General features: G+C 43.1%; 1 protein-coding gene and 1 long non-coding RNA gene across 3 annotated transcripts in view; both read left to right on the top strand.

Moving 5' to 3' along the window:
• LOC133440526 (collagen alpha-6(VI) chain-like) overlaps positions 1–7,039 on the top strand; it is an 85,708-nt gene extending 78,669 nt beyond the window's left edge. For both annotated transcript variants that reach the window (XM_061717802.1, XM_061717801.1), the window contains 5 exons: positions 281–937; positions 1,026–1,113; positions 1,200–1,369; positions 3,572–3,733; positions 5,180–7,039. In XM_061717802.1, the coding sequence (XP_061573786.1) occupies positions 281–937; positions 1,026–1,113; positions 1,200–1,369; positions 3,572–3,733; positions 5,180–5,355 (1,253 nt within the window). In that variant the 3' untranslated portion in view covers positions 5,356–7,039. The remainder of the gene's footprint in view (positions 1–280; positions 938–1,025; positions 1,114–1,199; positions 1,370–3,571; positions 3,734–5,179) is intronic.
• An 8,845-nt stretch (positions 7,040–15,884) lies between these two features.
• LOC133440568 (uncharacterized) lies at positions 15,885–24,704 on the top strand. Its single transcript, XR_009782358.1, has 4 exons — positions 15,885–16,014; positions 19,028–19,111; positions 23,973–24,044; positions 24,443–24,704. It is a non-coding gene; the product is annotated as an uncharacterized LOC133440568 (long non-coding RNA).
• Positions 24,705–26,594: the final 1,890 nt, after the last annotated feature.

The following is a 26,594-nucleotide window of genomic DNA, read 5'->3' as shown; positions in this document are numbered from 1 at the left end:
GTAAAGTGTCGACAGTGTAACAGAAGTATGGAGTAGTCCGGGGAGGGGTCCTTCATGATTTTATCTGCCTGGCTGAGGGCCTGCTGGTTGAAAACCACAGACAGAGTTCTGACCGGCAGGCCGATGATTTTCGAGCACAGTGATGCTCTGCAGTCTGTTCCTGTTCAATGGCCTTAGAGAACCTGTTGACCTTGGCCACGGTTACATGATGTTTTTTAATTCTGAATTAATTATTCCGAATTAAATAATTCCGAATTAAACTATTTTCCTTGGCGCCCAGACCCCTGCTCGCGCCCGGAGGAGTGCTCCTTCATCCAGAAGGTGGAGCAGCCCCAGCAGGTGGACCTGGACCTGGTCCTGGTCCTGGACGGGTCCAGGGAGGTCCAGGCGGACGAGTACGCCGGCACGCAGCAGCTGCTGGGGTCGGTGGTGGAGCGGCTGGCCGTCGGCCCCTTGAGTAGCCGGCCGGGGAACCGGGCCCGGGTGGCGGCGGTCCAGCAGGGCTCCGGCCAGACCACCAAGCTGGAGTTCAACCTGCAGCGGTACCAGAGGCAGGAGCAGGTGAGGGAGCACCTGCTGGGGAACACGCGGCAGCAGGGCGGCGCCGCGGCGCTGGGCCGGACGCTGGACTTCGCCCTGAAGGAGGTGCTGCTGAAGGCCGGCGGGCCGCCGCGCCGCAGGAAGGCGATGCTGGCCGTGGTGGGCGCCGAGACGGCCTACGGGGACCGGGCCCGGCTGCGCTACGTCTCCCAGAAGGCCAAGTGCGACGGCGTGGCCATGTTCGTGGTGACGGTGGGCGACCGCTACAACCGGACGCAGGTGGAGGAGCTGGCCAGTCCGCCGGTGCAGCAGCACCTGGTGCACCTGGGCCGGCTGAGGCCGGAGGAGCAGGGCTACGCCCGCCGCTTCTTCAGGGTCTTCCTCTCCACCATGCAGAGTAAGATGTGGGCGACGTGCCGAGGTTCAACTGCACGTCGTGTACTTTTACTTGAGCCAGACGTCTGAGTACTTGTGTGACGTTCCAGGTGGAGTCAACTCGTACCCTCCGGCGTCCTCCAGACGGACCTGCGACCAGCTGAGACCCCCGAACGGAGGACAGGTGTTCGTCACCGGGTAAGTTCCTGATCGACGGCATCACCTGTGGACTGTGGACATCTGGACATGTTGAAACCCGGAACTGATGAGGTGTTTGTGTGCAGGCAGGGACAGGTGGACATAGACGACTTCAGGGAGGAGGAAGTGGCGGAGGAAGAAGAGGAAAGGTTTGAGGAGCAGTCGAGGGGACAGACGCAGACGGGACAGCTGGACGTCATCGAGACGCTGATCCGGGGAGACATCGGGACCCAGATCGCCACCGTGGAGTTTGAGGGTAACGAGCTGTAGAGTTGACGAGCTCCGTCCTCGTCACACTGCAGGATTTGTGGGAGGGTTTCAGACCAGGATTAGAAACAACCGCCACCGATGTGGATCTGGAGACGGTCCTGGAGTCCTGGAGTCCAACCGTCTCCAGGACGGACCTCGGTGGAGGTTTGGAGCCTGAATGGCCCAAAAAACACGAAAGTACCACATCGTCTGCAAAAAGTAGATACCTAATTCTGAGGCCCCCAAACCACCAAACTCTGCTCCACGGCTGCACCTGGAAACTCTGTCCAGTAAGGAAATTAACAGAATCAGTCACTACGTTTACGTGCAGTGGAGAAAGTGGATTTGTTGTGTAAATCCAACCGATATGAAGTTTTAAAAGCCATGTATACACCTTAAGACTGAATTATGGTTCTGCGTTAAACCTACTCCGTAGGCTACGCGGGAGTCTCTCCATAGCTACGACGTAGCCTGCTAGCACCTCCCAAAAAATGTAACTACCAAACGCAGACGAGAGGCTGGGATTGGTTCGCTTGGTAGCAACGAATTTCCGGTTCGTGAAGCAGTCGTGAACTTCAAGTCAAGTTAGTTTATTTGTCAAACCATGTGTACAGGTTTATACATAGGATTCGAAATTGCAATGCTCCCCAGGCCCACAGTTATATACATGTGGACAAGATAGTGACAATATAGACATAACACTGACCATACCATAAAAACAGATATAAAAACACAGTTCAAGATTAAAAGAACAGACTTCTAGGCGGCAGTGCTATTGGTTAAAAAGTTAAAAAGTTAAAATGCAGGGTTGAGGGAGGGCAGGGCAGAGAGAGAGTTCAGCATCCTGACAGCTGGGTGGAGAAAGCTCTTTCAGTCTGCTAGTCCTGGCCCTAAGGCTTCTCAGTCTTTTTCCAGACGGCAGCAGACTGAAGAGGCTGTACTGAGAACTTTCAGCGCTCTTTTCTTTCAGCGCTCACCGTTTTGGGGTTGTTTTGTTTTTTTGCACAATATTTGTCCTTATCTCTTTGATTCACTGTGACCGGAAAAAGCCAGAAGTTAAACAAAGTCTCAACTAGCGCTCTGGGGGGTTTTGCACCACGGAGAAATGGAGTGACGGAGAAGTCCGAAGGTTCACGACGGCGTCACGGTGGCGGCGTCCCGGTGACGGCGTAGGCTCTGCGTTGGTTTAACACAGAACCATAAATCAGACTTTAGCCGGGCTGTAGTCGAACCGAACTGAAGCTCTTGAGATCGAGCTTTTAGCGTCAGATAATGCCAGTTTTTCTAAATCAGATTTTGAACCAGGTCCACCCCGGTTGACCGTCCAGGTGGTCGGCCCCGGAACCTGAAAAGATAATTTAATGTGGAACCAGTTTAATCCAGGATTGTCAGGTGATAAACCCATAAACCCACCCAGCAGGGTGCCGGGGCAGAACTGGACCCGGGTAGTCCGGCTGCAGGACTGGTTCTGGTCCACTTGTTCCAGACACCTGGAGCCAGATCTCAGACGGTCGTCTTAGAGACCGAACATTAACTCCCACCAACAGTTTAGGACTCTGAAGCTTCCTGGAATCCTGATAACCTGGTAACCATGCAGGTCTGACCTCTGACCTCTGACCTCTGACCTCTGTCCCCCTGTGTTTTGGGAGAAACTCACTTTAGGCTCGGGAGCGGTCGGCTGTGCAAAAATGAATCAGACACACACTCGCTTTTGCTATAAGATATGAATACATTTATTACCGAGCAGTGCACACAAAAAGACTCACACACAACTGTCCTTTGCTAGGATAACTCTGTGTCAAGTTATCCCCCGCAAATGACAAAACAACAGACAATTACACAGGGGCTAGGCGATGTAGCTCTTACCTTAACACAGAAGGACTGGAGAGCCGGAACAGTCCAGGCAGAGCAGCCATAAAAACCCCGACTGGGCGTCCGTGCACTAGACCCACAGCTGACTCTGATCCGGATTTCCGGCTCTCGCGTCTTTATACCTTTCTACTCAACACCTTGCGGAGGGGGTTGCCCCTTCAACCCCCGCCTGCCAGTTCCCACGCTAAGGCTTGGCTCACACGGGAATGAGCTTCCTTTGTGAACAAGCGCTTCTCTCACAGTTACAATAATACTAAACAGCAGGTGCAGACTGTGTTTTGGGTATTCAGGACATCTTCAGGACACAAAACATATTTTTTCTCCCTTCACCCTGCAGACGCTCTGGAGACTCCTCAGGTGGTCGTAGACCCTGAGGTCGAAGTCGACGTCTCTGACGTCTCTGACGTGTCCGATGTCTCCGACGTCTCCGCCGCGGCGGCCTCCCCCTCTGGTCCCACCGGGTCGCTGCAGGAAGGCCAGGCCGCCTTCGTCTCCAGAGGTAAACTCTTCTCTCTGACCAGACCTGGTCCAGACCTGGTCCAGACCTGGTCCAGACCTGGTCTCCTGCAGACCTCTACCGTCAGATAACGAGAAATACAAGATAAAAGTGTGTGTTTATTTTGTCGTTGTTCAGAGAGAAGGTTGAACTCGGGTCAACTCTGAGTTACCGTGGCGATAGAAAACCGATACCCAGAATCCCCATGGCAACGCTTAGTGAGCAGAACCAGACGCATCAGAGCGACCGTGTAATCACACATCTGGAGCAGGGCAGGGGGACCTGGACGGATCAGGAGCCAGAAACCCTTGAAAAGTCATTGTGGGGAAACATCTGACTTAGATGCCACGCTGTCGTTCAGACGTCTCTCAAACGTTCGTTAGATGATCGATCAATTTAACAAAATCAGTTACAATGCTAATTGTATCTGTAGGAATTGTTTTTCTCGTTTTAATTTTTTTTATCCTCGTTTTTATTTTTTTTTATCCTAGTTTTTCTCATTTTTATTTTTCAGACGAAATAAGGGTCTTTTTTCCCCTAAACGTGCCCCAAAAGTCACCAAATTTTCCACCAAGCCAGGCCTGGTGAAAAATGTGATATTTAATGGTTTGCATTAATGGGCGTGGCCTAACGGCTCAACAGCGCCCCCTAGAATACTTTGTGCCTCAAGCCCCACAATACGGTTTGACGTACATGCACGAAAATCGGTACACACCTGTATCATGTCACAACTTAAAGAAAAGTCTCTTGGAGCCATGGCCCAAACCCAACAGGAAGTCGGCCATTTTGAACATTTTGAATTAATCGCGTAATTTTTGCAAAACTTATGCCATTTCTTCGGCCGTTAATGCGGCCCGAACCGTAACGTACACCCAGGTGTGTTATACATCAAAATGTGCGTCTCCTGCGATGACGCGCATTACTTATTTTTAAGCGATGATAGACACCAAAAAGCGCCCCCCCCTTCATCTGATTGGTCCATATCTGATAGTTCCTACTTTCTGCCATAACTTTTGAATGGTGTGATATAAAAAGTCGTGGGTGGTGTCATCGGACTTAGTCTTGACTCCTTCACCTTAATTAACTGAGACTGTTACCGCGCTAACGAGTCTGTTACCGTGGTAACGGACTCAGGGTAACCTCGCCTCCTGAAACTGGATCAACCGAACCGTGGTGGTCGGGGGGTCCAGTACCAGGTCACTGAACCCCGACCCTGAACTCGGGGAAACCTGGACGTTTCCCCGAGTTCAGGCTCAACGGAACCGGCTTCAGAAAGACCGGGACTAGCGTTTGCTGAACTGAATATATATCTTCTTAGGGATTTTGAGGATGTTACTCATCGTTAACAGCAGCGTAGACTGAAGGGATGCAAGAAATGATGGGCGTGGCAATCATACTTTGAAAATCGATGGACAGAACACCGGGTCACCGCTCTGCTCTGTGTTCCAGACGTGTGCCAGCTGAGCGAGGACTCGGGCGACTGCCAGGATTACATCATGAAGTGGTACTTCGACGGCGAGCAGAACGACTGCGTCCGCTTCTGGTACGGCGGCTGCGGCGGCAACCTGAACCGCTTCGACACGCAGGAGGACTGCGAGAACCTGTGCCTGGTGGAGGCACGATGAGCAGGACGGCGGGGGAACGGCCCAGGAAAAACACGGGTCTTCAAGGAGAACCGGCGTTCTCCTTGGACACGCATGTTTGAGTCCCACAACGGTCCGCGCCGCGGACGCTACTAGACCCTACATCTTCTATCTTCTTCTTTTAATACCAAACATGTCAGCGTGTGCAGCTGCTGACGACACGATCCGGACCCTGGCGGGTTCTGGTCGGACTGCAGCTTAGAGCCGTTTCTGGTTTAAACCCCATCAGATGATCATTGGTCAATAATCAGAACTGATCTGTGAATGTGAAGTTTACACGTAGCAGAACTAGATCACCACAGGTCCCAGAACTGTCACTTGTAAATGTTTGCAAAGGTAAATACGATGAACGATGAATGCTACCGAACAATCGCCGACGTAAACTTGCAAATTTGTGAGAATTCAGGACTTTACAAACGTCCAAACACAACAACTAAAACAAAGATGAAGGAGAATTCGGGGCTTAATGAACAAAATTCCTTAACTTTGGCTTCTCCGGACTACAAATTTGTAAGGAAACATTCACAAACTTATAATAATTATAAATGGCGGAGGCCATGAGTGCGAGGGCCCGATCAACGCTGCTCGCAGCTTTAATTATTATTATTATTGTTCTTCCGCTAAATTAATTGCTGTTTTGGAGGCCTTTACATCCTCGAAAACTCACCAAATTTTGCACACACTTCAAGTGTCGCACAATAACAATAATGACAAAGATGAGGACGAATTCGGGGCTTAATGAACAAAATTCCTTAACTTCGGCTTCTCTGGACTCACAAATTTGCAAGGAAACATTCACAAATGGCGATTAACGAGAATAAATGAGCCGTTTCGTGAGTTCGTCAAGTATTTTCCTGCAAACTCAAGTTCTGACCCAAAGCCAGAAACGGCGCTGCAGCTGCAGATGTTTCCAGCTGTGCAGCTGAAAAGCTGCCACCATCACCTGCGTTTCCACTTCAATCCGTCACAAACCTCTCCGGAGGTTCACGCACCGCCGTTGCAACGGTTCAGGAGCAGGCGGGGGGTCGGGTTCTGGTTGTGAGCGGCACCGACCCGAGCGACAGTCCGGACCCACTGCAGCCCGGACTTTCAGCACCGGGTCTCATCTGCACCGGACAGGAACGATGACAACAATCGGACGATAATTGGACAGTAATCAAGGACAATAATGGGCCGGTAATTGAACAGTGGCAGCAAGTTTCCCTGCAGGTCACCCAGCCCTCAAGGGTTGCCGGTTCGACACCGTCCCAGGAGCAAAGCAGCAGGTTGGTTAAAAGGAAAAAAAAAAAAACAGGCGACGTAAAGAAAACTGTCCGGTGTAAATCTGTTTTTCGGTGCAACGGCGCCCTCTGCTGCCGCCAGGACCCACTTCTGTTCAACGCTCAGTAAAACCCCCCACCTCCTTCACTCCCACCGGGACAAATGTCTTGTTTTTGCAGTATTTCAGGGTTTATTTTTGTCAACTTGTGGTGCTTTTTGCTGTACAAAGTTAGTATGTGAATAAAAAACCGTGTGAACGGAACCAGACTGAAGCGGTCGTGTCACCTGAGCCGCCGGGATCTGGGCGGCTTCGAGGACGAAGTCCAGCAAGACGACGATGCGAGAATTAAAGTTTATGACCAATGAAGTTTGTACAGCTTAGAAATAAAAGTATTTTACTCATAAATGAGACTCCAACCTGTCATTCAGCTTCAGTTACACATGAAATTTTTATTTTCCTCATTTTTGTTTTTCTTCTGATAAAATGACGACTTTTGCCCCCCTAAACGTGCCCCAAAAGTCACCAAATGTTGTACCAAGCCAGGCCTGGTGAAAAATGTGATATTTAATGGTTTGCATTAATGGGCGTGGCCTAACGGCTCAACAGCGCCCCCTAGAAAACTTTGTGCCTCAAGCCCCACAATACGGTTTGATGTACATGCACGAAAATCGCTACACACCTGTATCATGTCGCAACTTAAAGAAAAGTCTCTTGGCGCCATGGCCGAAACCAAAAATTGCACGCGCGAGGGCCTGTTCATCACTGCTCGCAACTTTAATTAGGGCCCGAGCACCTTCAGTGCGAAGGCCCTATTGTATCTGTAGGAATTTTTTTTTTTCTTTTTCTTTTTCTTTTTCTTTTTCTTTTTCTTTTTCTTCTGACAAAAGGAAGGCCTTTTTGCCACCCTAAACGTGCCCAAAAAGTCACCAAATTTTGCATGCAAGTCAGGCCTGGCGAAAAATTTGATATTTAATGGTTTACATTAATGGGCGTGGCAAAATGTCTCAACAGCGCCCCCCGGAAAACTTTGTGCCTCAAGCCCCACAATACGGTTTGACGTACATGCACGAAAATCGCCACACACCTGTATCAGTACACAACTTAAAGAAAAGTCTCTTGGCGACATGGCCGAAACCCAACAGGAAGTCAGCCATTTTGAATTAATCGTGTCAATTTGGCGCAATTTATGCCATTCCTTCGGCAGTTAATACGGCCCGAACCGTAACGTGCACCCAAGTGTGTTATACATCAAAATGTGCGTCTCCATCCTGCAACAACACGCATTACTTTTCTCTTTCAAAAGCGTTACCGTGGCGACGCTAGACGCCAGAAAGCGCACCCACCCTTCATCTGGTTGGTTCAGACCGAAAAAACTTTGCGCCTCAAGCCCCACAATACGGTGTGACGTACATGAACGAAAATCGGTACACACCTGTATCATGTCCCAACTTAAAGAAAAGTCTCTTGGCGCCATGGCCGAAGCCGAACAAGAAGTCGGCCATTTTGAACATTCTGAATTAATCGCGTAATTTTGGAGCAATATGAGCCATTCCTTTGAGAATTAATACGGCCCTAACCGTATCGTGAACCCAGATGTGTTATACATAAAAATGTGCGTCTCCATCCTGCGACTACACGCATTACTTTTCTCTTTCAAAAGTGTTACCGTGGCGACGCTAGACGCCAAAAGGCGCGCCCCCCCTTCATCTGATTGGTCCATATTTGATAGTTCCCCAAAAGGCACCAAATTTGGCATGCAAACCAGGCCTGGCGATAAATTTGATATTTCATGGTTTGCATTAATGGGCGTGGCAAAATGGCTCAACAGCGCCCCCTTGAAAACTTTGTGCCTCAAGCCCCACAATACGGTTTGACGTACATGCACGAAAATCGCTACACACCTGTATCATGGCACAACTTAAAGAAAAGTCTCTTGGAGCCATGGCCGAAACCGAACAGTATGTCGGCCATTTTGAATAAATTGTGTCATTTTGGCAAAATTTATGCCATTCCTTCGGCAGTTAATTCAGCCCGAACCGTAACGTGCACCCAAGTGTGTTATACATCAAAATGTGTGTCTCCATCCTGCGACACCACGCATTACTTTTCTCTTTCAAAAGTGTTACCGTGGCGACGCTAGACGCCAAAAGGCGCGCCCCCCCTTCATGTGATTGGTCCATATTTGATAGTTCTCCAAAAGTCACCAAATTTTGCATGCAAGCCAGACTTGGCGATAAATTTGATATTTCATGGTTTGCATTAATGGGCGTGGCCTAACGGCTCAACAGCGCCCCCTAGAATACTTTTATCTGCCATAACTTTTGAATGGTTTGACATAGGAAATTGTGGGTGGTGTCATCAGATTCTTTATGGAGTCCTTGACCTTCATTGGCCAGAATTAGCCCCGCCTCTTCTTCTGATTGGTTGTCCCTTTTTTCTGCTATATCTTTTGAATGGTTTGACATAGGAAGTCGTGGGTGGTGTCATTTCTGATATGCTTATGGGGGCGGTGGCCGTGAGTGCGAGGGCCCGTTCATCGCTGCTTGCAGCTTTAATTATTATTATTGTTCTTCCGCTAAATTAATCGCCTTTTTGGAGGCCTTAACATCCTCGAAAAATCACCAAATCTTGCACACACTTCAGGTGTCGCGTGGCGACAAGTGGCAGTAAGTGTCCCTGACGGTGACCAGCGCTCACGACTAGTGCAAGGGTTGCCGGTTCGACACCGTCCCAGGAGCAAAGCAGCAGTTTGGTTAAAAGGACAAAAAACAGGCAACGTAAAGAAAATTGTCCGGTGTAAATTTGTTTTTTGGTGCAACGGCGCCCCCTGCTGCCGCTAGGACCCACTTCTGTTCAACGCTCAGTAAAACCCCCACCTCCTTCACTCCCACCGGAACAAATGTCTTGTTTTTGCAGTATTTCAGGGTTTATTTTTGTCAACTTGTGGTGCTTTTTGCTGTACAAAGTTAGTATGTGAATAAAAAACCGTGTGAACGGAACCAGACTGAAGCGGTCGTGTCACCTGAGCCGCCGGGATCTGGGCGGCTTCGAGGACGAAGTCCAGCAAGACGACGATGCGAGAATTAAAGTTTATGACCAATGAAGTTTGTACAGCTTAGAAATAAAAGTATTTTACTCATAAATGAGACTCCAACCTGTCATTCAGCTTCAGCTTTAGCTCACCACCGAGGAGCAGGTGAGTCCAGATGTGGAACAGGTGAGTCCAGATGTGTAACAGGTGAGTCCAGATGTGGAACAGGTGATTCCAGATGTGGAACAGGTGAGTCCAGATGTGGAACAGGTGAGTCCAGCTGTGCAGGATTTAACCCGAGGGTCAGCAAAAACTCCTTCATGCTCAGCAGCATCGAACTACAGCCGGTCGAGCTAACCCAGCTAACCAAGCTAACTCCTTTACAGGAGCCACATGTGGTTTTATTATGGCCCTATTGTATCCGTAGTAGAGGGAATGCGCATGGCGTTACAGATGCGACTTCCCAGCGGGTTTCGCCCACCGGGTGGCAAAAAGACTGAGTGACAGAAAGACTGAGTGTCAGAAAGACTGAGTAGCAAAAAGACTGAGTGTCAGAAAGACTGAGTGACAGAAAGACTGAGTGGCAGAAAGACTGAGTAGCAGAAAGACTGAGTGTCAGAAAGACTGAGTGACAGAAAGACTGAGTAGCAGAAAGACTGAGTGGCAGAAAGACTGAGTGGCAGCGTAAACTTTCAGTTTGAGCAACTGGAAAACATCTAAAATGGGAAAGAGCTGTTCTCCCGATCGGTGCATCTCTAGCCAATATCCTCAGAAACTCCTAGCTAGCTCGCCACTATCCTCAGAAACTCCTAGCTGGCTCACCAATATCCTCAGAAACTCCTAGCTGGCTCACCAATATCCTCAGAAACTCCTAGCTGGCTCGCCACTATCCTCAGAAACTCCTGGCTGGTTCTGAGTGGCAGAAAGACTGAGTGGCACCGTAAACTTTCAGTTTGAGCAACTTGAAAACATCTAAAATGGGAAACAGCTGTTGTGCGATCGACTGTACTCATAGATTTAGCAAGAAATCTGAGTTATTGTTTTACAGACTGCTGAAAAATAAGCTTAAGAGAGACAAATGGATCGCTGCAATTTGCAGAAACAACTGGATTCCAGACACTGAAACGTGGATTTGTGGTTCCCATTTTGTATCAGGTAATGTTGGATTTTTGGGTCGCTAACGTTAAACGGTCAAATCATAAAGTTCGGTGTCCTCATCACTTTAATTTCTACAACAAATCCTGGCTTGAAGTCGGACCAAGCGTCAAGACTTTTGTAAGCCTTCAAGCTTTGCTTCATGTATTTCCCCGGCGTAGAAATTAAGTACATATAAATATTAGGAAACTGGATTGGTGTCCAAATATTAATGACCATGGACCACTGGTTCTTGGTAACTGTACCAAATATTAATGTCCATGGACCACTGGTTCTTGGTAACTGTACCAAATATTAATGTCCATGGACCACTGGTTCTTGGTAACTGTACCAAATATTAATGTCCATGGACCACTGGTTCTTGGTAACTGTACCAAATATTAATGTCCATGGACCACTGGTTCTTGGTAACTGTACCAAATATTAATGTCCATGGACCACTGGTTCTTGGTAACTGTACCAAATATTAATGTCCATGGACCACTGGTTCTTGGGGTAACTGTACCAAATATTAATGTCCATGGACCACTGGTTCTTGGGGTAACTGTACCAAATATTAATGTCCATGGACCACTGGTTCTTGGTAACTGTACCAAATATTAATGTCCATGGACCACTGGTTCTTGGGGTAACTGTACCAAATATTAATGTCCATGGACCACTGGTTCTTGGTAACTGTACCAAATATTAATGACCATGGACCACTGGTTCTTGGTAACTGTACCAAATATTAATGTCCATGGACCACTGGTTCTTGGGGTAACTGTACCAAATATTAATGTCCATGGACCACTGGTTCTTGGTAACTGTACCAAATATTAATGACCATGGACCACTGGTTCTTGGTAACTGTACCAAATATTAATGTCCATGGACCACTGGTTCTTGGGGTAACTGTACCAAATATTAATGTCCATGGACCACTGGTTCTTGGGGTAACTGTACCAAATATTAATGTCCATGGACCACTGGTTCTTGGTAACTGTACCAAATATTAATGTCCATGGACCACTGGTTCTTGGTAACTGTACCAAATATTAATGTCCATGGACCACTGGTTCTTGGTAACTGTACCAAATATTAATGTCCATGGACCACTGGTTCTTGGGGTAACTGTACCAAATATTAATGTCCATGGACCACTGGTTCTTGGGGTAACTGTACGGGTCACTGTCAAGTCCAACTGATGCTAATTTAAGCAAATAATCGGCTGTTATCCCGTCTTCTCCACTAGTTGCAGCTGTTTTTGCCACTAAGTGAGAGTAAGGGGGCTGGTCCAGTGGGGAAGTGACATCAATGCAGACCCTCTATTATTATTATTGTTATCATTATTATTAATGGTGGTGGCCATGAGTGCGAGGGCCAGATCAACGCTGCTTGCAGCTTTAATTATTATTATTATTGTTCTTCCGCTAAATTAATCACCTTTTTGGAGGCCTTAACATCCTCGAAAACTCACCAAATTATGGACACACTTCAGGTGTCGCATAAAATTACGCATTTATGGGCGACAGGCACGGGTGTACAAAAATGGGCTCTATAGCGCCACCTAGTTCATGTTTTTCGACGAGCCCCACAATATGCTTTGACTTGCAGCAATGACCTTTATGTGTCTATTGTATCAGACAAAGCCCTACAAAAAAGTCTCTTGGACTCATGCTCTAACTCACACAGGAAGTCCAGCATTTTGTATAGAAAAAATAAATTTTTCATAAATTTTGGTCATTTCCAGGCCTCGTACTTTAACAAACTCCTCCTAGAGATTTGATAAGATTGACTCAAAACTTTGTTTGTACAATCTAAATGCATGGTTGACGCTAAATTACGAAGCTTTTAAGTTTCTACCAGAGGGCTCGACCGTAATGATGCGGCAAATTTTGAGGTCCTTTTGAAGAATCGCCATGAAACACCAATGGGCTGTAACTGTCTGAACTTATGAATAAAAGAAACACAAGAAAGATTTTAATAATCTTTGCTGCTGATATTCAGCTGCTACTGACACAAAGGGTAAAATAAAAAATATGTTCAGATTTTGGTCTATAAAATGGTGATTAACTGTGAAAAATGTTGATCAAAGCCCATACTCCGCATTTAAAGAAAACACACTTAGCCCCAAATGGGCCCCGTGATGGTTGTGTGTGTTCTGTTCCTCTGTGTTTGTGTGTTTTAAGAGTGATGTGTGTTATAACCTCGGCTTGGCCATGAGTGCAACGGCCCGATCAACGCTGCTCGCAGCTTTAATTATTATTATTATTATTATTACTCTGAATGACGTGCAAACGTTCCTGCAAAGAAGCAGAACTATCCGGACTGTTTTCAGAGCCTCTTAGCTTTTTCTTCTTAGTCACCTTCAACCAGACATCAAACACTTTAGGGACAAAACTGAATATATTTTTATTCATCTCACAGACACTTAAACTCCACATTTACAATCTGACGCCAAACTTTACATGAAAAGCAGAAACGTTTGGGTCGCAGCAGTTATTATTTAATTGGTAACACAAGACGGGTCCAAAAGTGTCCGCCGTTGATCTTTTTCTCACTCTAGCAGAACTCGTCCAGAACTCGTCCAGAACTCGTCCAGAACTCGTCCAGGACAAAGTGACGGTTCGACTCTACAAACGTCTTCGTCTTCACGAAGCGGGTTGACGCCGGTCACCTGGTTCAGGCCAACGTAGAACAGAAGGGTTGTTTCACGAAGGGCCGTATTTAACTAAACTCTCCCATGATGCACCTGGACAGCTGCAGACAGTCAGGAGATTCAAAAGTATATAAAGTGCAAAAATTTGTCGCGTTGAGGCCGAATTTAAATCATACTGCCGAACATCTGCAGGAGCTCCAGGTTTGAGGAGGAAGAGGAGTTACGTAATGTCAGAAGTCCATTTCTCATTTACATAAAAGTCTGTTGGGGGAAAAAAAGGGTTGGGTAGGGGGCGTGGCATGTGTTGGGGGCGGGGCTAGGGGAGGGGCACATGTTGGGGCGGGGCTAGGGCCGAGGGCGTGGCCAGGGCTGTGGGCCCTGGCCACGCCCCCACTTCCAGACCTTGACAATCCCGTGCGTGGACGAGGTGACGATAAACCCCTGCTTGGTCTGGAACGTGGAGGCGGGGCCAGGTCTGGGCATAGCCGCGGGAACTAATTCACAGTAGGGGGTGCGTGCGGGTGAGATACCGCACGCACCCCTCACGCACCCCTCACGCACCCCTCACGCACCCCCCACGCATAAGCGTGCACGCAAGAAAAAAAATCGATTTCGGTTATTTTACCCTAATTTAATGGATCTTATTGACTGAAATGTATGAACCATGTGCTTGTTTTACTTCCTTTGAGTAATAAAACCACCAATTCTCTTGCATGGCCCCGTTATCAAAATATATGCCTAGGCCAAGTGCTTAATTTGTAAAGTGGGAGGTCCCGGAGCGCAGAGGATGAGTGCCTCCGGTGCGAGAGAAAAAGCGCCACACACACACACACACACACACACACACACACACACACACACACACACACACACACACACACACAGCTGGAGATTGCCCATCTGCAGTGCGCTTTTGGCTTTTACGCATGGAACGAAGAAACATAAAACAGCACACAAACACAGATGCGCTGTGTGAGACACATTAAGCAACCCAACTGTCCTTTTTAAGCCACATAGATGTACTACTTGTATAACTTTTACCATTATGCCGTTGTGCTGTTTATTGTGTTTTTGGAATTGATATGGGCGCGCAGCGGTGCGTAAAAGTATATATTTATTTGTTACAGGTTTGCCGGAGCGTGCTCTGGCTTGCTCCCCCTCTAATTAAGCCCTGCCTAGGCCTATACAGTGGCACACTGGCACAGCAGCCCGTCATAACTATAAAATACAGTAGCCTACGCAGTTGGCACAGCAGCCGGCCATAACACAAAATTATACAGCTTCAGTAGGCCTAGTAGCAGCACCAATTAATGTGGCACAGGGGCCCAACACACATACAACTGTACAGTAACTATAGCAGCCAGAAGTAGTTGGCACAATTGTGGCCCATAAAAACACAATACTGTAGCCTAAATAAATGATTAGACCGGGTTGTTCACCCAGGTTGTGATCCTTGAAAGTCCTAGATATCATTTCTGGGGTCAAACCTTTTACAACGCTCCATGTCTGTTTTTCTGCTTGGCCCCCTGGGTATCCCCCACATTCCTTTTAACAATGAGAGTTGATGGGACTACTTTTTTTTTTGTCTGAGCTACCTCCTGCCTGATTTTTAGATTGAGGGAGATACTAATAAAAACTTCTGGGGGGCTGCTGTTAAGGCCCTTGAACTATTAAGAGAACCTTAGATTAGCCAAGGCTCCTTTTTTATGTTCAATTTCCCAAAAGAGTGAATTCCTTTCTGACTGAACTACATCCGAAGTGGCCGACTGTTCCTGAAACTGCAAAATGCAGCATGCTACAGTCTGTCCACGCTGTCTTCTGTGCTCTGCTCATCATCTGCATTTTAAATGTGTTGTAAAATGGACCAATCTTGTCAAGTGATCTCAAAATGGAACTTCCTTTGCCCAAATTAAAATCTAAACCGTTTTGTACTTTGTACTAAAAAAAAAAAAAAACAAAAAAAAAAAACGAATTTATTGTGACTTCATTAAGATTACAGTCAAGGCATAACGTTTGTAACTTTAGCGCCACAGCGGTCAAAAACCTTCTGCCCTTCCGGGCCAAACATCTGTCAAACGAGTGTTACGTAACCACCTTTATACCTGCGGCTCAGGTAACAACACACACACACACACACACACACACACACACACACACACACACACACACACACACACACACACACACACACACACACACACACACACACACACACACAGTGAACAACAACATATTTGGCTCCTATACTCTGAAACTCTGAAAATAAAACAGTTTAACCTCTGAAACTGTTGCACTTGCGAAAAATAAAAATGCACAAAATTATGTCTGCAAATATTCAAAACTTTTTTTCATGTTTTAAATGTTTTAAACACTTTCAAGCTTTCAAAACGTTTTCTTTCAGTTTCAGGTTGAGTCAGACCACACCTGAGTCAGGCCACGCCCACACCTGAGTCAGGCCACGCCCACACCTGAGTCAGGCCACGCCCACACCTGAGTCTGGACTTTAAACATCGATTATCGTCTCGCCTGAAGTTACAGAAGCTTCACCTGCAGGTAAGAGTTTATTTAGGAGTTTATTTAGGAGTTTATTTAGGGGTTTATTTCTTTCCTGAGAGCTGATCCAGACCCAGAAACCCCCAGATCTGCAAACAGCTGCAAATGTTGTTGTTTATTCCATAGACTTTTATACGTAGACGCCCCATGGAGCGTTGAGCCGATGGGGCGACGTTGACGTGTCGCAGCAGCGGCAAAATCACTCCATGCCTCGTCTACGTATATATATCTCTATGGTTTATTCACCTTGATTGAAAGTATGGAGTACCTGACAGAAACGTGTTGGAGTGTGTGTGTGTGTTGGATTTCTGAATGTCTGAATGTAATTTTTAATTTACTTTCCCTAAATATCTAAAAGTATTCATATTCTTTCATATTTCATCATATTCTTTCATGCTGCTTCCAGTGCAGTTTAGTGCAGTTTAGTGCAGTTTAGTGCAGTTTATTGCAGTTTAGTGAAGTTTAGTGCAGTTTATTGCAGTTTAGTGCAGTTTAGTGCAGTTTATTGCAGTTTAGTGAAGTTTAGTGCAGTTTAGTGAAGTTTAGAGCAGTTTAGTGCAGTTTAGTGCAGTTTATTGCAGTTTAGTGAAGTTTAGTGCAGTTTAGTGCAGTTTAGTGAAGTTTAGTGAAGTTTAGTGCAGTTTAGTGCAGTTTAGTGAAGTTTAGTGAAGTTTAGTGCAGTTTAGTGCAGTTTATTGCAGTTTAGTGAAGTTTAGTGCAGTTTAGTGAAGTTTAGAGCAGTTTAGTGCAGTTTAGTGCAGTTTATTGCAGTTTAGTGAAGTTTAGTGCAGTTTAGTGCAGTTTATTGCAGTTTAGTGAAGTTTAGTGCAGTTTAGTGAAGTTTAGAGCAGTTTAGTGCAGTTTAGTGCAGTTTATTGCAGTTTAGTGAAGTTTAGTGAAGTTTAGTGCAGTTTAGTGCAGTTTATTGCAGTTTAGTGAAGTTTATTGCAGTTTAGTGCAGTTTAGTGCAGTTTAGTGCAGTTTAGTGCAGTTTAGTGAAGTTTAGTGCAGTTTAGTGCAGTTTAGTGAAGTTTACTGAAGTTTACTGAAGTTTAGGGAAGTTTATTGCAGTTTAGTGCAGTTTAGTGAAGTTTAGTGAAGTTTAGTGAAGTTTACTGAAGTTTAGGGAAGTTTATTGCAGTTTAGTGCAGTTTAGTGCAGTTTAGTGAAGTTTAGTGCAGTTTAGTGCACCGCCACTGTTTTAAACGTAATATTTTAACAACAAAGTTCAGCAGCCCCCGATGCCTTTAAATGGTTCCATCCGTTATCTGCAGGAACTGATCTGCTTCCTCTCAGCGGGGGCTTAAAGCCAGAAAAGAGAGTTTGGGTGGGCCACATTTACTTCCACCAAAACTGGACATTCCACTCCACAAACATTCAAAAGAATGTAAATCCAACATTACTAACAGTACAGAACATTTCCACACGTGTCTCATCAGTAATAAAACATATCCATGTTTGAGAGGCCGTGTGACGTGATGAGTTTCCTAAACAGTCAGTCAGTGTCGGTTGCAGGAGCCGCGTCGCCTGACGGAGGCTTTTACGTGCAAAAATAAGATGTTTTACTTTGAATTATTTTGAACATCATGATTACAAACTAATAGCCTAGATTTACAATACAACATGTTAGTAAGACTATAACACAAAATAATGCATCACATTTTTGGGTTAGAGATAGCTACTTCAGGACTGCAGTCACATCAGACGCTCCTATTTCAGTCTTTTGTTTCTGTCAGCCTGTTTCAGTTCTAGTTCTAGTTTGGGTCCAGCTATCTAATAACCACATGTGTAATATCTGTCACTCACATCCTACCTGCTTGTATTGCACTGTTTTTCTTTCTTTCTCGTACTGCACTACTTTTATTTTCATTCCAATGTATATACTGTTTATATTTTATAGTTATATATTTTCTGTGATATTTTCCATCTTAACACCATGAAGGTTCAAGTTAATAAACGTGGCTCCGTGACACGTTTAAGCAACCCTGGTTTAAAGATTAATCTAATTATGAGCGACACCATAAACTTCTGCAGAGACTTTATTAAACTTTGAACTTTTCCTCTGATTGATTTAGAAAATGTTTAACTGTAAATAAATCCTGCAGCAGGAAGGAGCAGAAGTCGTTTACAGAAATGTTCAGGCCTGATTTTAAGGTTTATTTATTCCAGTTACCAGTGTTGGGGTAGTTACCCTAAAAAGGTAATCCATTACATATTACTAGTTACTTTTTAAAAAAGTAATCCCTTACACTACTTAGTTACTGGTTTCTGAAAGTAACTAGTTACATTACTTTTGGATTACTCCGCAATATCACCTGAGCTGCACCAGAACTCGATTGCCAATGAACAACATTTACAGGACTGTCTCAGAAAATTAGAATATTGTGATTTTCTGTAATGTAATTACAAAAACAAAAATGTTATACATTCTGGATTCATTACAAATCAACTGAAATATTGCAAGCCTTTTATTATTTTAATATTGCTGATCATGGTTTACAGCTTAAGAAAACTCAAATATCCTATCTCAAAAAATTGGAATATTCTGGAAATCTTAAACTTAAACTGTAAACCATAATCAGCAATATTAAAATAATAAAAGGCTTGTAATATTTCAGTTGATTTGTAATGAATCCAGAATGTATAACATTTTTGTTTTTGTAATTGCATTACAGAAAATAACAATATTCTAATTTTCCGAGACAGTCCTGTAGTTGGAACCTTATTACTGCAGTGTCGAGATCAGCACCAGAAGTCCCGTAAAATCACGTAAAATCACGTAAAATCCTGTTAAAGGCTGATTTATGGTTCTGCATGTACCCTACGCCGTAGGCTCTGCGTTGATTTAACGTGGAACCATAAATCAGCCTTAAGTCAGACAAGTGTTGCGCAACGTGTGAAGACGCATGAAAGGCAAGTTTGATTTTCTTTTCTGTTCTCCCGGCGGATGGATGATGGATGTAGTTCTGTAACATCATGAGCTTTAATGTGAATTTCTCCTGATTAATTTCAGATTCTAAATGGGGACGATAAACTCCAGGGAACGTCCTCCACACTTCAGGACACCACTACCACAACTACCACCTTCAGGAAGAAGGTAAGATGACTAACACCGTTGGACACAACATCAAATCCAGTCTGACTGTCAGTTTTTAGACGTAATAAAAGCCGTCAGGACCTGATCTGACCATGAACTTCATGCAACCTCAGAAGAATCAAACACATTACCCCATCATGGTTTACAGAACCAAACCAGACACATGAGGAAGCTGTGGAACACTAACTAGAGGTTAACACTAACTAGAGGTTTACTAACATTAACTAGAGGTTTACTAACACTAACTAGAGGTTTACTAACACTAACTAGAGGTTTACTAACACTAACTAGAGGATTAAAAACACTAACTAGAGGTTTACTAACACTAACTAGAGGTTTACTAACACTAACTAGAGGTTTACTAACACTAACTAGAGGATTAAAAACACTAACTAGAGGTTTACTAACACTAACTAGAGGTTAACTAACACTAACTAGAGGTTAACACTAACTAGAGGTTTACTAACACTAACTAGAGGTTAACTAACACTAACTAGATGATTAAAAACACTAACTAGAGGTTTACTAACACTAACTAGAGGTTAACTAACACTAACTAGAGGTTAACACTAACTAGAGGTTTACTAACACTAACTAGAGGTTAACTAACACTAACTAGAGGATTAAAAACACTAACTAGAGGTTTACTAACACTAACTAGAGGTTTACTAACACTAACTAGAGGTTAACACTAACTAGAGGTTTACTAACACTAACTAGAGGTTAACTAACACTAACTAGAGGATTAAAAACACTAACTAGAGGTTTACTAACACTAACTAGAGGTTTACTAACACTAACTAGAGGTTAACTAACACTAACTAGAGGATTAAAAACACTAACTAGAGGTTTACTAACACTAACTAGAGGTTAACTAACACTAACTAGAGGTTAACACTAACTAGAGGTTTACTAACACTAACTAGAGGTTAACTAACACTAACTAGAGGTTTACTAACACTAACTAGAGGTTTACTAACACTAACTAGAGGTTTACTAACACTAACTAGAGGATTAAAAACACTAACTAGAGGTTTACTAACACTAACTAGAGGTTAACTAACACTAACTAGAGGTTAACACTAACTAGAGGTTTACTAACACTAACTAGAGGTTAACTAACACTAACTAGAGGATTAAAAACACTAACTAGAGGTTTACTAACACTAACTAGAGGTTAACTAACACTAACTAGAGGTTAACACTAACTAGAGGTTTACTAACACTAACTAGAGGTTTACTAACACTAACTAGAGGTTTACTAACACTAACTAGAGGTTTACTAACACTAACTAGAGGATTAAAAACACTAACTAGAGGTTTACTAACACTAACTAGAGGTTAACTAACACTAACTAGAGGTTAACACTAACTAGAGGTTTACTAACACTAACTAGAGGTTAACTAACACTAACTAGAGGATTAAAAACACTAACTAGAGGTTTACTAACACTAACTAGAGGTTAACTAACACTAACTAGAGGTTAACACTAACTAGAGGTTTACTAACACTAACTAGAGGTTAACTAACACTAACTAGAGGTTTACTAACACTAACTAGAGGTTTACTAACACTAACTAGAGGTTTACTAACACTAACTAGAGGATTAAAAACACTAACTAGAGGTTTACTAACACTAACTAGAGGTTAACTAACACTAACTAGAGGTTAACACTAACTAGAGGTTAACTAACACTAACTAGAGGATTAAAAACACTAACTAGAGGTTTACTAACACTAACTAGAGGTTAACTAACACTAACTAGAGGTTAACACTAACTAGAGGTTTACTAACACTAACTAGAGGTTTACTAACACTAACTAGAGGTTTACTAACACTAACTAGAGGATTAAAAACACTAACTAGAGGTTTACTAACACTAACTAGAGGTTAACTAACACTAACTAGAGGTTAACACTAACTAGAGGTTTACTAACACTAACGAGAGGTTAACTAACACTAACTAGAGGTTAACACTAACTAGAGGTTTACTAACACTAACTAGAGGTTTACTAACACTAACTAGAGGTTTACTAACACTAACTAGAGGATTAAAAACACTAACTAGAGGATTAAAAACACTAACTAGAGGTTTACTAACACTAACTAGAGGATTAAAAACACTAACTAGAGGTTTACTAACACTAACTAGAGGTTTACTAACACTAACTAGAGGTTAACACTAGCTAGAGGTTAACTAACACTAACTAGAGGTTAACACTAACTAGAGGTTTACTAACACTAACTAGAGGTTTACTAACACTAACTAGAGGTTTACTAACACTAACTAGAGGATTAAAAACACTAACTAGAGGATTAAAAACACTAACTAGAGGTTTACTAACACTAACTAGAGGTTTACTAACACTAACTAGAGGTTTACTAACACTAACTAGAGGATTAAAAACACTAACTAGAGGTTTACTAACACTAACTAGAGGTTAACTAACACTAACTAGAGGTTAACACTAACTAGAGGTTTACTAACACTAACTAGAGGATTAAAAACACTAACTAGAGGTTTACTAACACTAACTAGAGGTTAACTAACACTAACTAGAGGTTAACACTAACTAGAGGTTTACTAACACTAACTAGAGGTTTACTAACACTAACTAGAGGTTTACTAACACTAACTAGAGGATTAAAAACACTAACTAGAGGTTTACTAACACTAACTAGAGGTTAACTAACACTAACTAGAGGTTAACACTAACTAGAGGTTTACTAACACTAACTAGAGGTTTACTAACACTAACTAGAGGTTTACTAACACTAACTAGAGGATTAAAAACACTAACTAGAGGTTTACTAACACTAACTAGAGGTTAACTAACACTAACTAGAGGTTAACACTAACTAGAGGTTTACTAACACTAACTAGAGGTTAACACTAACTAGAGGTTTACTAACACTAACTAGAGGTTTACTAACACTAACTAGAGGTTTACTAACACTAACTAGAGGATTAAAAACACTAACTAGAGGATTAAAAACACTAACTAGAGGTTTACTAACACTAACTAGAGGATTAAAAACACTAACTAGAGGTTTACTAACACTAACTAGAGGTTAACTAACACTAACTAGAGGTTAACACTAGCTAGAGGTTTACTAACACTAACTAGAGGTTAACTAACACTAACTAGAGGTTTACTAACACTAACTAGAGGTTTACTAACACTAACTAGAGGTTTACTAACACTAACTAGAGGATTAAAAACACTAACTAGAGGATTAAAAACACTAACTAGAGGTTTACTAACACTAACTAGAGGTTTACTAACACTAACTAGAGGATTAAAAACACTAACTAGAGGTTTACTAACACTAACTAGAGGTTAACTAACACTAACTAGAGGTTAACACTAACTAGAGGTTTACTAACACTAACTAGAGGTTAACTAACACTAACTAGAGGATTAAAAACACTAACTAGAGGTTTACTAACACTAACTAGAGGTTAACTAACACTAACTAGAGGTTAACACTAACTAGAGGTTTACTAACACTAACTAGAGGTTAACTAACACTAACTAGAGGTTTACTAACACTAACTAGATGTTTACTAACACTAACTAGAGGTTTACTAACACTAACTAGAGGATTAAAAACACTAACTAGAGGTTTACTAACACTAACTAGAGGTTAACTAACACTAACTAGAGGTTAACACTAACTAGAGGTTTACTAACACTAACTAGAGGTTAACTAACACTAACTAGAGGTTAACACTAACTAGAGGTTTACTAACACTAACTAGAGGTTTACTAACACTAACTAGAGGATTAAAAACACTAACTAGAGGATTAAAAACACTAACTAGAGGTTTACTAACACTAACTAGAGGATTAAAAACACTAACTAGAGGTTTACTAACACTAACTAGAGGTTTACTAACACTAACTAGAGGATTAAAAACACTAACTAGAGGTTTACTAACACTAACTAGAGGTTAACTAACACTAACTAGAGGTTAACACTAACTAGAGGTTTACTAACACTAACTAGAGGTTTACTAACACTAACTAGAGGTTTACTAACACTAACTAGAGGTTTACTAACACTAACTAGAGGATTAAAAACACTAACTAGAGGATTAAAAACACTAACTAGAGGTTTACTAACACTAACTAGAGGTTTACTAACACTAACTAGAGGATTAAAAACACTAACTAGAGGTTTACTAACACTAACTAGAGGTTTACTAACACTAACTAGAGGATTAAAAACACTAACTAGAGGTTTACTAACACTAACTAGAGGTTTACTAACACTAACTAGAGGTTTACTAACACTAACTAGAGGTTTACTAACACTAACTAGAGGATTAAAAACACTAACTAGAGGTTTACTAACACTAACTAGAGGTTAACTAACACTAACTAGAGGTTTACTAACACTAACTAGAGGTTTACTAACACTAACTAGAGGTTTACTAACACTAACTAGAGGTTTACTAACACTAACTAGAGGTTTACTAACACTAACTAGAGGTTTACTAACACTAACTAGAGGATTAAAAACACTAACTAGAGGTTTACTAACACTAACTAGAGGTTTACTAACACTAACTAGAGGTTTACTAACACTAACTAGAGGTTTACTAACACTAACTAGAGGATTAAAAACACTAACTAGAGGTTTACTAACACTAACTAGAGGTTTACTAACACTAACTAGAGGATTAAAAACACTAACTAGAGGTTTACTAACACTAACTAGAGGTTTACTAACACTGATGAATGGATGATGGATGATGGATGATGGATGGATGATGGATGGATGATGGAAGGATGATGGATGGATGGAGTTCAACATCATGAACTTCAATTAGATTTTTTCCTGATTCCCTTCAGAGTCCAAATGGAGGATCAGAAATCTAGAAACGCTTCGACATCTTCACCAACCAGCGTGGTGTCTACATCCAGGTACCGGTACATCAAATCCAGTCTGTCTGTCAGTTTTCAGATTAATAAAAGCCGTCAGTCTCTCAGAGGGTTCTAGTTTTAGTCTCTACAGGTTCTATCTGTTGGAATAATTATTTATATAAATACAGACAAATGTTGAAGTTATCATTTTTCATGATTATGCCATAACTTTGAATATTAAAATTGTGCTTATTGCTTTATACGTGTTAACTGAAGCTGCAAGTTTCACATCTCTGCAGAGGAATGTGGGAGTAGCGCAAATCCTCTTATCAAGTGTGTGTGTGTGTGTGTGTGTGTGTGTGTGTGTGTGTGTGTGTGTGTGTGTGTGTGTGTGTGTGTGTGTGTGTGTGTGTGTGTGTGTGTGTGTGTGTGTGTGTGTGTTAACTTGTTATTTCAAGCAGGGGAGCAGAATCCCGGTGGAGGTTTGGATGCATCTTGAGCTGAAGATATTAACTGACTTCTCATATTCTTCTAATGTGAGCTAATAATTCCCCCTTCACATGAGCAGCCTTAACCCCCCCCTTATGCTGCTCGTGCTCGTGTAACCAGGGCCTTCCCAACTGAATAAAAAGAGGAGACGAGGCAGAGACGGACAGAGATGTTTGGGGTGTTGGGACTGCACGTTCTCTGACTTCTCTCCTCGCGGGTTTTTAACCTGAACTGATGTCTCTGTCTTTTGTAAATATTCAGCAGATTTAGCCAAGTTGCTGAGGGTTTCAGTCTGGACCTGACACTCTCCACCTATGCTGTCTAGTTCTAGTATATCTGTCTTACTGTACTTATTGTACTTCTTTTCACAATCCATTTTCATTTTCTCCCGATCAAATCCAGTTAATCGGGTCTTGGCGGGGCTGATCCCCGCAATTTTATAATAATTGTAAAAAAAAATAAAGGTTGCTACTTCATGGATTTCACTTATCAAGGGTTCTTTTTGGAACGTAACCCCTGAAAATCAGGGATTACTGTACAAGCAAAACTGGAGACGCACCCGACCACGTCTTCTTTCCAGAGGTTGGTCCCGGACGAGCCCCGGCCCGTCTCCGTTTCCTGCCTGGACCCCGACCACGTCTGCTTTCCAGGGGTTGGTCCAATATTTTCTTGTATTTTACCTGTTGTGTTGTATGGATTTCTATGCAGGATCTCCATTACCAGCATGCCCTAGGTTCTTAGCACATGCGCAGTAGCGTCAGCAGAGCGCCAGCTGGAAGTGAGTGTTTGTTGTTGCCATGACAGCGGCAGTCGGTTTTTATATCGGTCTGGGAATAAACGTTATGTTGAGACCAGCTACACGCCTTGTCTTATATATACATTTATATTAAGACAAATAACACATGGTGTCAGAATGGGCCGCGGGTAATTATAAGAAGAAGTTTTTACCGCGAGAGAGCCACGGAAGAGGAGTAAGTTTAAAAAAAGAAAAAAAAAAAGTTGCCGGTCTCGACGTGAGTTAAACAGACACAGCAACGGCTACGCTGGCTGCAACCGACGGTGACAGTGAAACGGGAGAAGAGGGACAGATCGAACAAGTAAAAGAGGATCTGGAGCCCAAATTGGAGGACAACCAGCAACCAGAAAAAGCTGAGGAAGCCCCACTACCCCGTCGTTCTGTCATGGATAGGCTAAGTCCGCCCACTTGTATGCAGTTGACTGGTAATCTTGCTGATAACTGGAAACGTTTTAAGCAGAGATTCAATATATATTTGGCAGCAAGTGGAGCAGGGGGTGATGATGAAAAACTGAAAGCTAACATCCTTTTGCATGTAATTGGAGAAGATGCATTGGACATATATAATAGCTTTCAGCTGAATGATGATAATCTGACTGTGGCAGCACTAATGAAGCAGTTTGAAGAGTATTTTGTGCCAAAGCAGAATGTGACTTTTGAGAGGTACAAGTTTTTCACCCATGACCAAAAGCAAGGAGAACCTTTTGATCAATACTTAGCAGAGCTACACACACTCAGCAAGACATGTGAATTTGAAAATCTGAGAGATTCACTAGTGAGGGACAGGATTGTCTGTGGAACAGTGGATAACGCACTCAGAGAAAGACTGCTCAGAGAAAATGGACTTACACTAGATAAATGTGTCAGCATGTGTAGAGCAGCAGAGACCACCCGTGCACAAGCAAAAGAGCTGCGGAGAGGTGAAACAGCAGTGCATTCAGTGCATAAAGAGCAGAGGAAAACAAAAACATTTACCAAACAAAATGAGAAAGAGTTCACATGTGGTAAATGTGGAGGCAAGCACAAGCCAAAGTCATGTCCTGCATTTGGCAAATCCTGCAACAACTGTGGAAAAAGCAATCATTATGCAAAATGTTGCAAAGCATCTTCAAGAAAGAAAGTTCACACAGTTGAAGAGGATGATGATGAAGAAGAAGATGATGAATTCATTGTCGATGTTGTGCAGGTTAATGAGGTTAGTCACTCTGAAAAAGCTGAATGGATTGTGCCAATTGAACTGAATAAGACAGTTATTCCGTTCAAAATTGATACTGGAGCCCAGGCAAACCTGCTGTCTATTGAGGACTACAAAACACTGACTGTGA

The sequence above is a fragment of the Cololabis saira genome, chromosome 3, assembly GCF_033807715.1.
Source record: "Cololabis saira isolate AMF1-May2022 chromosome 3, fColSai1.1, whole genome shotgun sequence".
NCBI lineage: Eukaryota > Metazoa > Chordata > Actinopteri > Beloniformes > Belonidae > Cololabis > Cololabis saira.
Note: the sequence above shows the minus strand (reverse complement) of the source record. Positions and strands in the feature narration are given on the sequence as shown.